The 15567-nt window shown below is 58.5% G+C and overlaps 1 protein-coding gene across 2 annotated transcripts in view; it reads left to right on the top strand.

The window, feature by feature from the left end:
* The first annotated feature begins 34 nt into the window (after window positions 1-34).
* SNRNP70 (small nuclear ribonucleoprotein U1 subunit 70) overlaps window positions 35-15567 on the top strand; it is an 18995-nt gene continuing 3462 nt past the window's right edge. For both annotated transcript variants that reach the window (XM_017339804.4, XM_051828819.3), the window contains exons 1-7: window positions 35-301; window positions 811-967; window positions 3388-3450; window positions 3565-3619; window positions 9300-9364; window positions 9509-9571; window positions 12694-12775. In XM_017339804.4, coding sequence (XP_017195293.3) covers window positions 821-967; window positions 3388-3450; window positions 3565-3619; window positions 9300-9364; window positions 9509-9571; window positions 12694-12775 — 475 coding nt within the window. In that variant the 5' untranslated portion in view covers window positions 35-301; window positions 811-820. The remainder of the gene's footprint in view (window positions 302-810; window positions 968-3387; window positions 3451-3564; window positions 3620-9299; window positions 9365-9508; window positions 9572-12693; window positions 12776-15567) is intronic.

Below are 15567 nucleotides of genomic sequence, written 5' to 3'. Positions count from 1 at the left end.
CGCGCGTGCGCCGTGCCCGCGGCGGCCCCGGTGTCTGTAGGTCGGTTGCGCGCGGCTGGCGCTGCGCGTGCGCAGGGCTACGGCGGAGGGATTTGAGGCCGGGCTCCACCTCCTGCTCCCGTCGCGAGCCGAAGCCGCGCGGGCTCGCGAGCAGAGGCCTGCTGCGCGCGCGGGGGGCGGGCGACCGAGTCCGACGGCGCCGGAGTCGAAGCCGGAGCAGGAGTGCTTGTTGCTGAAGGGCCGCCGCAGCCGCCGCGAGCCCCCGGACCGACGCCAGGCCGAGGAGGGCACCGCGCGGCGGGTGAGTGGGACCCAGTGGCCTTGAGGGGGTGCGGGGCCGCTACCCACAAGCCCCTGCGGTGGGCCGGGGTCCCCTCCCTGACGGCCGCGTCCCCCCTGCAGCACCGTTCCGCGGCCCTCGCCTAGAATTTCCCGGACACTCGGCGCTCTCCCCAAAACACGCCCCCGCCCGCCGCCGTCCCCTTCCCACAGGCCCTTGCGCGTTTGTTGCCCTTTCCCCGCCCCCCCCCTCGCTTCTCGGGGCGCCCTGGACCATTACCCACAATGCCTCTCGCCGCCGGGAGCCCAGACCTGCTACCCACAAGCCCCTGCGTGGTGGGGGCGGGGAGCGGGGTGCGCGCCGACTTCCGGCTACCCAGCGCCTGCGACCCCCGCCCCGGGCGCCTCCCTCGGCCGCAGCCCCGACTGCCCGCTCGCCCGCGCTTCGGCCTTTGTTCCCCCGGCGGCGGCGGCGGCGGCGCGCTCCCCGGGCGAGGCAGCCGCCACAAGGCCTTGACCCTCTCTCCCCAGACCTGGCAAGATGACCCAGTTCCTGCCGCCCAACCTCCTGGCCCTCTTCGCTCCCCGGGACCCCATCCCCTACCTGCCGCCCCTGGAAAAGCTGCCGCACGAGAAGCACCACAACCAGCCCTACTGCGGCATCGCGCCCTACATCCGGGAGTTCGAGGTGAGCCAGGCCGGCTTCGCGGCTGTGGACACTTCCGGGCCTCGGGGGGCCTGGCAGGGCAGCCCCTGGAAGGCGCTGGGGAGGACGCGGCGGGAGGGGTCGGCCGCGGACGCCGGGTGCTTCTCGGCTGTGTGGCCTTGGGCGGTACAGAATCCCCACGATGCATTCGCTGTCTTTGACAGCAGGACGGAGAATAAATAGCATTTACGGCAGAGCGCTTGGTACCAAGCAGTCGATACGTGTCAGCATTTGTGACTGTATTTGCCATGTTTTTAAAACATTTATTTTTCTTTATTTGAAAGATGGAGTTAGAGAGAGAGGGGTCTTCCATCCACTCGTTCACTCCCCAGATGGCCGCAACAGCCAGAACTGAGCTGATCCGAAGCCGGGAGCTTCCCTGACTCCCACACGGGTGCAGGGGCCCAAGGACCTGGGTCGTCTTATACTGCGTTCCCAGGCCGTGGCAGAGAGCTGGATCAGAAGTGGAGCAGCGGAGAGTCGAATTGGCAGCCCATATGGGATGCTGGCGCTGCAGGCTGGGGTGTTAACCCACCGTGCCACAGCACCGGCCCCTGTATTTGCCGTTTTTGTTAACGGAGTGTCGTTCCTGAAGAATTGGCACTGTGTGGGTGGCGTAATTAAGACCGTAGCCTGGGGCTCTCAGATCTGCACTGTGGGTCACCGTTGGTGCAGCTTAGGCTCCCGGATCTCAGTGTTTTCATTTGTAAGGTCGGGTGATGACCCCGCCTCAGGGCGGTCCGTGTCACAGGCCGCTCCAGTGCTGTAGGGAGAGGCTGCGATGGAGGCTCCAGAGCTGAGGTGACACAAGGTGGCTCTTACTGGATTGGCCACTCCCAGTGAACTCGTGCTTGGGAAGTGTTATTAGCCAATTAAATTAATTTAATGGGCACAGGCCAGCAACTCTGTCTGGTGATCGCTGTGAGGGCTCAGAGAGCTGCCTGGCCCTCAGGACGTGCCCAGGTGTCAGCTCCTGCTGCTGCTCTCCTGAGCAAGCGCCCCCGCCCCCACTCTGCTTTGTCACGTCCTCAGACACGTCGTCGTCGGTGCAAGACAGGGACCTGTGAGACTATCTTAAAGGAATTAGTATTTATTTAATTGAAAGGCAGAGTTACAGAGGAGGAGGGGAGAGACAGAAAGGTCTTGCGTCCACTGGTTCACTCCCCACATGGCCGCAGTGGCTGGAGCTGTGCTGGTCTGAAGCCAGAAGTCAGGAGTTTCTTCTGGGTCTCCTGTGAGGGTGCAGAGGTCCACGCACTTGGACCATCGTCTGCTGCTTTCCCAGGCCTTAGCTGGACCAGAAGTGAAGCAGCCGGGACTCAAACCAGTGCCCGTGTGGGATGCAGCGCTGTAGAGAGGTTTCATCTTCCACGCTGCTGCAACAGCCCAAGATTGAAAATTTCAATAAATGTAGTGAGATTATTTTGAATGAGAAGGAGAGAGGGAGAGACAGGTCTTCTGTCCACTGGCTCACTCCACAGATGGCTGCAGAAGCTATGGCTGGGCCAGGCCAAAACTAGAAACCAGGAACTCTGTCCAGGTCTCCCACGTGGATGACAGAGACCAAGCACTCAGACCATCGTCTGCTGCTTTCCCAGGCGCATTAGGGAGGTGGATTGTAAGTGGAGCAGCTGGATTCCAGCCGGCACTCTGATAGAGGATGCTGGCGCCACAGGTGGCAGCTTCACTGTGCCATGTGTCAGCTCTTGGGGTTTTCAAAAGAAACACCTGGGGCTGGCGCCGTGGTTCACTTGGTTAATCCTCTGCCTGCAGCACCGGCATCCCATATGTGCACCGGGTTCTAGTCCCGGCTGCCCCTCTTCCAGTCCAGCCCTCTGCTGTGGCCAGGGAGTGCAGTGGAGGATGGCCCAAGTGGTTGGCCCCTGCACCCCATGGGAGACCAGGAGAAGCACCTGGCTCCTGGATTTGGATCGGCGTAGCTCCGGCCGGAGCAGCCATTTGGGGGGTGAACCAACAGAAGGAAGACGTTTCTCTGTCTCTCTAACTCTGTCAGTCAAATAATAATAAAAAAAAAAAGGCAACAGGCTGGTGGTCAAGTGTAAGAGGCTTGGGTTGAATGCCTGGGCTCCCTGACCTTGGCTGTTCCCGTCTTTAAGAAAAAAATCAAAAGAAGCACCTGTAAAGGTTGGGGTTTATCTCTGGAGTGAGTGTGCGTAACACTGCTCTGTCAAATTGCTGTGGAAGTTTCCAGATACTTTTCATCTCTCTCAGACCGCAGAGTTTGTGGACAGCGTCGGTCTGTGGATGTGCATTGATCTTGTCACTTTTGCCTCCAGTGTGGCCTGGGAACTGCCCACGTGTGTTTGTGACAGTGGGGCAGCGCTGTGCTATTCGCTGGTTGTCCCCGTCCCTCCACCCTGTCCCTCTGTTCTTGTTCCCAGGACCCTCGAGATGCCCCCCCTCCAACGCGTGCAGAGACCCGGGAGGAACGCATGGAGAGAAAGGTACTTCCCTCCCCGGAGTGTCCTTGAGGGGGTGGGGGCCGCTTCCTTCAGACGGCTGCTGGCGTCGGGGCACTTGAGTCTGCACTCACAGCTCTGCCTCGCCTTTCTCAACAGAGAAGAGAAAAGATTGAGCGGCGACAGCAGGAAGTGGAGACGGAGCTAAAAATGTGTAAGTGCTCTTCTGTCTGCTCTGTCCTCCCCAGGCCAAGCCTCGTATCCTGCTCGCCCGAAGGCCTGATTTTGGTGAAGGCAGGGTTGTTGATTTGCTTATTTAGCAGGCTGTAGGGTTTAGTTGTGGGGAGGGGCGTGCACTTGGGGGACCCCACAGGCTGAGGTGGCATCTGCACAGCAGTGAGCAGTCCTGGCTCTGCTTGCGCTCCCTGCCCTTTGGGGTGGTGCTGGCCCTTCCAAGTGCAGGAGAAACTGCTGGAGACGTCCATCGTAGCTGCTCACTGAGCTGGCGAGGGGGCGGGAGGCAGCCTGCAGCCTCCTTCACTGAGGACCTGCGGAGGCGTCGGTGGCAGCCTCACTCCCTGCGGGGACAGACCTGTCCGCTCCCGCAGACACCTGCAGCTGTCTCCCTGAGCTCACGAGCAGGCCGGCCTGGCTGCGGGGCTCCAGGGCGTCCCAGACGCAGTGCGCCTGCAGTGGGCACTCCCCTGCCTGTGGCTGTTTCCTTCCCTGTCCAGCTGTGCAAATAACGCCTCGCTTCACCACCCAGCTTATCTTAGGTTTTTTATAAAGATTGACTTATTTGAAAGGCAGAGTTAGAGCTTTTCTTCTTTTTTTTTTTTTACGGTTTACTTTATTTTATTTACTTGAGAAGCAGAGTTGCACACAGGGAGAGGAGATAGAGGTCTTCCATCCACTGGTTCACTCCCCAAATGGCCACAATGGGGACAGATCCAAACCCAGGAGCTGGGAGCCTCATCCGGGGCTCCCGTGTGGGTGCAGGGGCCCAAGGACTTGGGCCATCTCCCGCTGCTTTTCCAGGCCATCAGCAGGGACTTGACCTGGCGCCCATGTGGGACGCCACACTGAAGGCAGAGGCTTCACCTGCTGTGCCGCAGTGCCGGCCCCTCCACCATCGCCCGTGACCCGAGGCCGTGGAGGGTGTTCCTTGAGTACTGCACGTCTGATGAGCATAGACTGCAGCCCCCCTTCGCTGCCCAGTGTTCCAGATGCCTTGCATCAGATCAGACTGCGAGACGGTGTACAGGACGAACTGACCCAGTCTCCGTCAATTTCTCCTGCAACACCCCCACCCCGAGTTAATAGGTTACAAAGAGGGTGGGTGTGTGTGGGGGGGAGTTGTAAAAGACACACTCATCAAATGTGTGGTACTTGTTTGGACCTCAAATTAAGAGACCTAATTATAAAAATGCCCTTTTTTGGTCAAGCCATTCCAAAGGAGGAAGTTTGGGTATGGAACTTAATGAGGTTATAGAATTACAGTGTTAACTTTTTCTTATGAAAATATTTATTCAGGAACTGCTGTTTTGCATAGTGGGTTAAGTTGCTGCTTACCATGCCAGCATCGCCTATCAGCACTGGTGTGAGTCTTGGTTGCTCTGCATCTGTTCCAGCTCACTACGGATGCACCTGAGAAGGCAGGAGGGAGGTTGGAGTACTTGGGTCCTGCCACGCCTGTGGGAGACCCAGATGGAATTCCTGGTTCCTGGCTTCATTCTGGCCCTGTTCTGAGCAATGTGGCCCTTTGGGGAGAGAACCAGCAGACAGATCGGTTCCAGTCTTTCCCTCCCTCTCTGTGACTCTATCTCTCAAATAAATAAAATTAGACTTTAAAAAGAGTGATGGGTTTCACTGGTTCACTCCCCAGATGGCCACAGCAGCCTGAGCTGGGCCGGGCCAAAGCCAGGAGCCAGGAACTGAATCTGGGTCTCCCACGTGAGTGGCGGGGGCCCGAGCACTTGCGCCATCTTCGGCTTTGCCAGGTGCATCACAGGGAGCTGGATCGGAAGTGGAGCAGCCGGGACTCGGACATTTTCACAAGCAGCAGCTTAACCTGCTGTGCCACACGCTGGCCTCCCAGTGTTAACCTTCAGACGTACTGACCGTGCTGTGGTTATGGCTTTCGTTTTGTGGATATTTTTTTAATAAGGATTTATTTATTTGAAAGGCAGAGTTACGGAGTGAGGAGTTACAGAGTGGGGAGAGGGGGAGAAAGGTTTTCCATCTGCTGATTCACTACCCAAATTTACTACCCACTACCACAACGGCCAGGGCTGGGCCAGGCTGAAGCCAGGAGCTTCTTCCAGGTCTCCCACGGGGGGTCAGGGGCTCAAGTGTTTGGATCGTCTTCTGCAGACACATTTGCATGGAGTTGGGTAAGAAGTGGAGCAGCTGGGATTTGAACCAGTGCCTGTATGGGCTGTGGGCACCACATGTGGCAGCTTTGCCTGCTATAAGCCACAAAGCTGCCACCCACCCTTTTTTTTTTTTTTTTTTTAATTTATGTATTTGAGAGGTGGATTATAGACAGAGGTAGAGGCAGAGAGGTCTTCCATCCACTGGTTCACTCCCCAAATGGCTGCAATGGCCCGAGCTGGGCTGACCTGAAGTCAGGAGCCGGGAGCTGCTTCTGGGTCTCCCACGTGGGTGCAGGGTCTTCAGCTTTCCCAGGCTGTTAGCAGAGAGCTAGATGGGAGGAGGAGCAGCTGGAGCTAACCAGTGCCCTACGGGATGCCAGTGCTGCAGGAGGGGCTTAACCTGCTGCACCACAGGGCTGGCCCCGCACGCCTTTTATAAAGCCTCTGTTTGAGACCAGAGTAGTGTGATGTCGGGGCCGATTTAAATAATCCAGTGCATGGTGATGGTTGCAGCTGGTTCATGGGAGGTCACGAATTTCCACGTCTCAGTTACAGGAAAGAATGGGTCCAGTGCAGTTGATCTGCCTCTGAGACCCTCCACCCCTGGCTGCAGAGGCTCACTGCGCAGGGTCACAGGTCACCCCGGCCGCTCGGGCCCTGGGCTTGCCGCTCGCTGAGCTCGTGATACGCTTTGTGTTACTGACTTTCTTCAGGACTTGCTACTCCTGGTTTTCTTTGTATTTCTGGAGGCTTGTCAGAGTCTGCTCAGAGAGCAAGCGTTCTGTGATGCTGCCTCAGCCGTCTGAAAGCCACAGAGCTTTCCCAACTCCCCAGTCCACTCCTGTGGCCCCTGCCTTGGGCCAGTGCCCAGATAAGCCCTTTAGCCAAGGATTGCTAATGGTAGGGTGAGAAGCAGAGGGGGAGCAGAGTGCGCCTGTGTGCACACACAGGCTGGGCTTCTGGCCAACCTCTCTGCTACCTTCTCAGTTATGATTTTTTTTTGCATTTTTAATTATTTATTACAGAGGGAGGGAGGGAGGGAGAGAGCAAGGTCTTCCATTCAGTGGATCATTGCTCAGTTGGCTACAGTGGCCAGGGCTGGGCCAGGCCGAAGCCAGGAGTTAGGAGCTGCATCTGGGTCTCCCATGTGGATGGCAGGTGTTTGATCAGTCTTGAGCTGCATGGAAGTAGGGCAGCTGGAACTCCAACTAGCACGTACAGGGGGTGCAGGCGTCCCAGGCCTGGCTCTCCTGCTGTGCCGTTACGCAGGCCTGTGTGTCTGTTTGCTATGTGAAAAGCACAGTGACGGGGGTCTTCTGTTTCGTTCGCAGCTTCTAGGGCTAGACCAGGCCAAAGGCAGGAGCCTGGAGCCCCACCCAGGTTCCCACATGGGTGGCAGGAGCTTGAGTACTCTGTCTCTCTTTGTAATATTTTAAACAAATCTTTTAAAAATTAGTAATCACTTTTTAAGTGGATGAGTGAGCTGGTAGAGATGGAGGGATTTGAGCATGGAGAATCACAAGTGTTGCAGGGACACAAAGGATTATCTTGGAGTTTCCGTAAGTCCTGCAGGTCGTCCTTGACACTTGGCCCGGTTTACGTTCTTGGAGGATTTCCTTCATGACTTCAGTCTGCGCTGGGCCTCCTGCAGGGAGCTCTGCCCTGGCGCGTTGCCCCCACTGTGCAGTCTGAGGCTCCCGTGGGAGGCAGGAGCCATTGTGTTGACGTCACCGACTTTGGGCATCAAATCTCCTGCAGAGTTTTTTTTCCTTGTAATTATTTTCACTCCTTTTTATTTTATTTTATTTTTAAAGATTTATTTTATTTATTTGAAAGACAGTTATAGGCCGGCGCCACAGCTCAACAGGCTAATCCTCCGCCTAGCGGCGCTGGCACACCGAGTTCTAGTCCCGGTCGGGGCGCCGGATTCTGTCCCGGTTGCCCCTCTTCCAGGCCAGCTCTCTGCTGTGGCCAGGGAGTGCAGTGGAGGATGGCCCAAGTGCTTGGGCCCTGCACCCCATGGGAGACCAGGAGAAACACCTGGCTCCTGGCTTCGCATCAGCATGGTGCGCCAGCCGCGGTGGCCATTGGAGGGTGAACCAACGGCAAAGGAAGACCTTTCTCTGTGTCTCTCTCTCTATCTACTCTGCCTGTCAAAAAAAATAAAAAAAAAAAAAAAAAAAGGTAAGAAAGACAGTTATATAGTGAGATCTTTAATCTGCTGGTTTACTCCCTAAGTGGCCAGAGCTGGGCTGGTCCAAAACCAGGAGCTTCTAGGTATTTCACGTGGGTGCAGGGACCTAAGCACTTGGGCCATTTTCCACTGCTTTTCCAGGTGTGTTAGCAAGGAGCTGGTTGGGAAATGGAGCAGCCAGGACTCGAACTGGCGCCCACATGGAATGCCGGTGTTGTAGGCGGTGGCCTTGTCCACTGTGCTGCTAGGAAACAACACCGACCCCATTTTCACTATGTTTTAAAGGCAAAGAGATCTTTTGTTTGCTGGTTCTTGCCCCAAATGCCTGTAATATCTGGGGCTAAGCCAGGCCAAAGCTGGGAGCCCAGAACTCAGTCTGGAAACTGTGTGGGTAGCACCGGGTTCAGCCACTTGAGCTGTCACTGCTGCCTCTCAGGGTGTGTGTTAGCAGGAAGCTGGGTCAGAAACGGAGTAGCCAGGAGTGGAGCCAGGCACTCTTGATAAGGGATGCAGGTTTCCCAGTGGCAACGCAGTCACTGTGTAACACCCATTCACCTCCGAACTGAGGTTCAGTACGTGCCTGGCTGCTTGCTTTCTCTTTTTTCTTTTTCTTTCTTTCTTCTTTTTTTTTTTTTTACATTTATTTATATGAAAGAGTTCCAGAGAGGCAGAGAGAGAGGGATCTTCCATCTGCTGGTTCACTCCCCAGATGGCTGCAACAGCTGGAGCTGCGCCTATCCGAAGCCAGGCGCTTCTTCCAGGTCTCCCACACGGGTGCAGGGGCCCAAGGATTTGGGCCATCATCTTCTGCTTTCCCAGGCCATAACAGCTGGATAGAAGTGGAGCAGCTGGGACGCAAACTGGCGCCCATGTGGGATGCCGGCCCCTCTGGCTGCTCCTTTAAGGGTGGCTCCCCGGTGGCCAGGTGGGACAGTGTCAGGGCTAGGGTCGGTGTCGGGTGTGGTGACAGCTCTTCTCACTGGCTCCTCCTAGTGGCCACAGCGCATTGAGGGAAGCAGGGCTTGGACTGCCCTCCTGGGGCTCCCTGGGGCTGCAGCTGTAGTGTGTCCAGTGGGCAGTGCAGGCCCACGTGACAGCTCAGCTGGGTTATGGCTGCCTCTGCCGAGAAGCCCCCTGGGATCCCCTGGTCCCTTAGGGCTTGCTGGTCTGCAGCGGCTGTTAGACCTAGTGTGAAGGAAGCCGGACCTGTGGTGTGGCTATCTCCGTCTACGAGTGCTGTGCTGCAGAGACGCAGCGCAGCAGCGCCCCTCGCTGGTGCCAGGTCGCTGCCGGTGTCCTGCTTACAGAGTGTTCTTCCTGCACAGGGGACCCTCACAATGATCCCAACGCTCAGGGGGACGCCTTCAAGACCCTCTTTGTGGCGAGAGTGGTGAGTCCCCAGCTCCTGGCCCGGGAACCCCAGGCTGCCGACAGGCTGGGTCTGGGGAAAAGGACGGCAGGGTAGTGCTGGGGGTGCTCCTGGGCTCTGGACAGCTCCCTCCGCCCACTCACCTTCCTGTTTGTCTCCTTGTAGAACTACGACACAACAGAATCCAAGCTCCGGAGAGAGTTTGAGGTGTATGGGCCCATCAAGAGAGTAAGTGCCGGCCGGGGTGCCTACAGGAGGGGACAGTGGCCTGGGAGGGAGCAGGCTGGGTTCCAGTCCTGAAAGTGCCTCAGATCGTCCTGGCACCTGACTGCGCTTCCGGGGGCCACGGAATTGGGGAGCAGGAGTAAAAGTCAGGCCTGCTCGCTGAGCGGAGGCAGCAGAGCACACCGACATCTGTCAGTGAGGCCGTCGGTGCACAGGCAGGCCCGTGCGTCCACACGTTGTCTGGCTGCTATTGCGGAAGACCAAGTTGTGTGACCTCAACCGGCGCTGTACTTCCTGGGTCTTTACAGGAAATGCGCGCAGCTCCTGCTGTAGAGCAAGGCTTCAGACTTAGTTGCATTTCTTCATTTAATTTAAAAACCACTTGAGTGCTCCTTGTTGCCATGATGAAGTACCTGACACTTAACAGAGGGGGGGACTGGGGGGTAGGAGTTCACATCCAGGCTGTGGGTGGAGTTTGATCCCAGAGCACAGCGCATGGCTGGCCCAGCTCAGCTCCTGTAGCCAAGCTTCTCAGGACGGCCTCCGGGGACCTGAGGGCCCCCACCTCCCTGATCTCTCAGGACAGCCTCCAGGGACCTGAGGGCCCCCACCTCCCTGATCTCTCAGGACGGCCTCCAGGGACCTGAGGGCCCCCACCTCCCTGATCTCTCAGGACGGCCTCCAGGGACCTGAGGGCCCCCACCTCCCTGATCTCTCAGGACGGCCTCCAGGGACCTGAGGGCCCCCACCTCCCTGATCTCTCAGGACGGCCTCCAGGGACCTGAGGGCCCCCACCTCCCTGATCTCTCAGGACGGCCTCCAGGGACCTGAGGGCCCCCACCTCCCTGATCTCTCAGGACGGCCTCCAGGGACCTGAGGGCCCCCACTTCCCTGACGCTGTAATTGGATCCAGCCTGCCTCTTGCCAGGCCGGTTAGCTTAGGGCTTTGGGGGATTAAACGGCTTCATGAGCTCAGGATCCCAGTCCTGTTCAAACCCAAGTATGCTCTCTGCCTTACCTTCCTCGTCTGAAGGGTGGCCCTCACTGGGCAGTAGTGAGCGCAGACCGCTGAGCCCAGTGCTGGACAGCACACGGGCCTGTGCAGAGCTCTCCTGTCCAGGCCCTGACAGGACTCCGGCCCCCACTCGTGGAGCCTTCGCCCTGACCTTGTTCATGTGATTGGGTCAATATGGAATGCTCTGTGGGCTCCCAGGGTTCAAGTCCTGGTAAGAACCAGGTGAGTTTGTGGCTGTGTCCGCCCACATGATTGCTGGGTACGGAGTGGCAGTGATGTGAATGAGCTTCAGGTGCTGCTGCCTCCCCGAAGCTCCCTGGTTCACTATAAGCCAGTGTTGCAACAGCCCTGCCCAGACCTTCATTCTGCGTCTAATCTACACCCGCCCACGTTATCCCATAGGGATCTTTTTTTTTTTTTTTTTAAAGAATTATTTATTTGATAGAGTTACACAGAGGAGAGGCAGAGAGAGAGGGGTCTAACACCCGCTGGCTGCAATGGCCAGAGCTGCGCTGATCAGGAGCCAGGAGCTTCTTCCAGGTCTCTCACATGGGTGCAGGGTCCAAGCACCTGGCCCATCTTCCACTGCTTTCCTAGGCCACAGCAGAGAGCTGGATGGAAAGTGGAACAGCCGGGACTCAAACCAGTGCCCATATGGGCTGCTGGCACGGCTGTAGGCCGTAGGGCTGTAGGCGGCGGCTTTACCCACTGTGCTACAGTGCTGGTCCCAAGATTTTATTTTATTTAAGAGGTATAGTTGCAGACAAAGAGGGAGAGACAGAGATTCTCCAGCTGTTGGTTCACTCCCCAAACCGCCACAATGGCCGGAGCTGGACTGACCAGAAGCCAGGAGTCCGGAGCTTTTACCGGATCTTCTATGTGGGTGCAGGGCCTCGGCACTTGGGCCATCGTCTACTGCTGTCCCAGGCCATTAACAGAGCTGGATAGGAAGAGGACACGAACCAGTGCCCACGTGGGGTGCTGGCAGTGCAGGGAGAGGCTTAGCCCCCTACACCATGGTGCCAGCCCCAGGGATCTTTCTGACACCCAGAGCTGATGTCATCTCTCAGAGCTCCCATGGTTTCCTTTATTTATTTATTTTTTTTCCAAGATTTATTTATTTTATTTGAAAGAAGGAGAGGCAGAGAGGGAGAGGTCTTCCATCCACTGGTTCATTCCCCAGATGGCCACAATGGCCAGCACTGGGCCGATCTGAAGCCAGGAGCTTCTTCCAGGTCTCCCACGTGGGTGCAGGGGCCCAAGGACTTGGGCCATCTTCCACTGCTTTCCCGGGCCATAGCAGAGAGCTGGACAGGAAGTGGAACGGTTGGGTCTTGAACCGGTGCCTGTACAGGATGCCAGCACTGCAGGCGGCAGCTTAACCTGCTATGCCACAGCGCCGGCCCCTCCCGTGGTTTATCATACCAGGACAGAGGTTCAGTCGCTACACAATTTGGCCTTCCAGGACCTTATTCTGTGGCCCTTCCACACCTGTGTCCCTGTGCCCTGCCATGTCCCATTGTTGTTCTCTCGGGGACTTACCCTCCAGGCCCCGCGCCCCCCCCCCCCCCCCCAGCTTTACTGCTGGATGTTGTGTCTGCATTAGCACTTCCTCCTCTGGACCTGAGAGCTCCCCTGCCTGTTTGCATTCAGAGCTGCTGCCTCTGCCCACCATGTGGACTGGCCCCAGGCAGCTTCTCGCAGGTCAACACCTCAGCCTAGCGCTCTGGGTGCTTACCCTCTTCCGTGGCTTCTGAGGATCCCCGTCATAAAAATGTGTTGCAGCCGCACTATGCTGTGTCCCCTGCCAACTGCTGCCTTGTTCTCCCGAGCCCTTGGGCCTCTGGGGTTACTGCTGTCCACTTGGGCGGGCTGACAGCCTGCTCATCCCTGTTGATCCTCGTTCATTCTTGAGGTCTCAACCTACTCGTTGCTGCTCCTTTCTGTGTCTCGCTCCTGCCCTAAGAGCAGAAATCTCCTGGGAGCTTGGAGAGACAGGGCCCGAGGTCTCTGTCGCTGCCGTCGCCCAGCTGGGGGCCTGGCAGCAGGCTGTGTGGGGGGGGGTCGGGTTCCGCGAGGCAGAGCTGACCTCTGCCCCTCCTCCCCCCAGATACACATGGTCTACAGCAAGCGGTCAGGGAAGCCGCGCGGCTACGCCTTCATCGAGTACGAGCACGAGCGGGACATGCACTGTGAGTACCCCTGCCGCAGCCCTCCCGCTGGCCCGCGCTCGCTCTGTCTGTCCCCGCCACACCTGACATTAGCAGTGTCTCTTCTCCTCCTCCCTCTGTTTCTGATATCTCTTTTTTTTTTTATATATGTGTTTTTTAAAAAACAAAAACCAAATCCCCCACAACGTGTGTGTGTGTGAACCTGGGGAGGTAAGTGTCACACGTTGAACCTCAGGGGCAAGGAGGGAACCGGATGGGGGCTGGGGCCGGCTGGAGGTGGGGGGAGGGGCTGGATTTTGGGGGAGCCTCTCCCCATCATCCCCCCCAACCAGAGTTGGGGGTCGCCAGGTTGGAACGAGGACTGGCCTTTGAACCTGACCTCTTTCCCCCCCAGTAGAGCTGGGGCTGGGCCACCCCACCCTCTGCCTCCCCACCCCTGGCCCCCCACCCTGTTCCTTGGTGGGCAGTGGGGTGATAGGCGTGTCCAGCGCCTGCCCCCACAGTTCCAAAGCCCCCTTGGAGGCTGCGGCGGCGTCCACACGGGCCGGGATGGGTGGGTGGGGGCGGGCAGGGCTGCGGCGTGTGCAGGGGCCGCCGTATTAATTGACTGTTCTTATTGTCACTGCAGCCACCACGCAGCTGGCTTGCAGCTGATGCTTACGCTCCCCTTACAACACCTCAGTGTATGGTTGGTATAAGGGTTTGTATCATGGGTAAGATCACTCAGCACCGCACACCAGCCCAGCTTAGCCAGGCAGCTCAGGAACAGCGAGGCGCCCCTCCTCCCCCAGCCGCCCCGCCGCCACAGCCCTTTCCTTGTTGGGTGCCCTCCGTCCCTCCTGTCCCATCCACGTGCGCTCATGTTCTTGCTGAGCCAGGAGGGAGGGGTGAACTCCGATGGGAGGCAGCCGCCTCTGCACTTGGCTTCCCCCGGCCCCCGGCGCCTTGCTTCCCGGCAGTGGCAGGTGGTGGGAACACTGAAGACGGGTGCACGGGCGGGGCTCCACGTGGAGCCCTCCAGCCCTCCGCTCCCTGTCCCCCTGGCTTCTGTGGGGCTGGCACTGTGGTGGCCCTGGAAGGTCTTTGGGTGCCGTCGTCCTTCCCGTGGTCAGGCCTCCTGAGGGCTGGCTGTGGCACACAGCCACGCTCCAGAGGTGGTAGAGCAGTCTGGAGCTCCCGGAAGTGCATGGAACCAGGGCTTGGGGGTGGGCGGGGTCAGGAGGTAGCTGCAAACAACTGAAAGTGTCACAGGCTTTGGCTTAGGAACCTTCCACCGTCTGGAGACGCAAGAGAGGGAAAGAGAGAGAAGCCTAGACGACACAATCATGTTTTCTCTGCTGTTCTTCTGGGTTGGGCCTTTCTGGGGTTTGGGACACTGAACCCAAGCAGGGTTCCTTTGCTTGACTGATCCCACTCCTTTAGTTCCCCCTCTCTGGGCTCAGGGGCCGGGTGGCCCCTCCTCAGAGCACAGCAGCCTCCTCCCAGACCCTGGAGTCTGTGCCCCACGTGCCGGCCTGGGGCTGCGGCGCAGTGGGAGGGAGTGTGGAGGTGGAGTCCTGCCCTGTACGGGACGGGTGGCCTGCGCCTGGTCAAGTGTGGACTGTGTCGGGCACTGGTGAAGGCAGACAGGTGTTCTGAGACCTCAGCCTGCTTTGTAAACTGAATCGAGATAAGCCCAGGGCTCACCAGCTTCGCACACGTGGTGCTGCTCGGCCCCTCTTCAAGGCCTGCAGGTTTCCTGGGGTCTGCCGCTTCCTCGGCCCGTCTCCAGGTGTAGGAGATGCGGTTCCTCCCGGTCAGGGCTCCCTAGAACCCCCGTTCCCCTCCCTGTAGCTTTAGCTGGCCCCATGGTTGTGGGTGTGGGGTCTGTGCGCGTGCTCAGGTAAGCTTGGGGGCTCCAGGTAAGCGGTCCCGTGTCCCCCCCCCGGGAAGCCCGCCTCCTCGCCAGGCCCCCAGGAGTTGCCGAGCCCCCCCCATCCCGCTCGGTTTGGACACCCGCAAGGCCGGCATCGGTAAATGGCACCTTTTTCTCTTCCTCTGGTTGTTATTTGGGGGGGAGCGGGCTGGGGCGGGGCAGGGTATTATTGTGCTTGGTCCAGGACAGCTTCCTAGGCCAGGGTTGGGTGGGGGCGTTAGGAACTTCTTGGCCTCATCCTGACAGCCCATGTACCACAGGCCAGGGCGCTGGGCCTGCACTGCCCACGAGCAGCAGCTCCTCTTCTCTGCTCCTCCCCCTTCCCTGACAGGCTCAGGCTGGGGTGGAGCCCAGCGCCTGCAGAGCTGGGTGTGGAGGGAGAGGTGGGTGGGGCTGGGGGTGACAGGGTCAGTCGTCTCAGGTAAGGCAGGGATTTTGGTAGCACCGCACGCCTCCCCATGCCTCCCTCCACTGGCCCTGCTCGGGGGCCCCTCCAGGCCCCCTGGGAGCACCCAGCCCACGTTTCTGCTCCTGCCATTTTCTAAGGATTTCTCCCACCCCTTTCTGGTTCATTTTCTGTTCTGATGTCTGTTCTACCCATACTCACCCTTCTCTCCCCAACAACAACAACAACAACAAAATGGTGTGACCTGGGGTGTGGAGTGGCCCAGGCGGGCCTCCTGCCCCAGCATGTTGTCTGAGGGTGCATGCCTGGGGCTGTGGAGGAGCCCCTCCCCCACAGCAGAGTCCAGCATTAAGTTAACCTCCAGTTTCTTTGCAGCAACTTTGGCCGCCCTGGCAGGAGGGGGCTGCTCCATCCAGTGGGGTAGTAAGGGCCTGGGAGCGATGGGCGTTGGAGGTTGGGGGTGGATGCCTTGCCTCCCCCCCAGTAGTCGTT

This window comes from Oryctolagus cuniculus, chromosome 18 (assembly GCF_051225735.1).
Source record: "Oryctolagus cuniculus isolate XC-2025 breed Fujian yellow rabbit chromosome 18, ASM5122573v1, whole genome shotgun sequence".
Classification (NCBI taxonomy): Eukaryota; Metazoa; Chordata; class Mammalia; order Lagomorpha; family Leporidae; genus Oryctolagus; species Oryctolagus cuniculus.
Note: the sequence above shows the minus strand (reverse complement) of the source record. Positions and strands in the feature narration are given on the sequence as shown.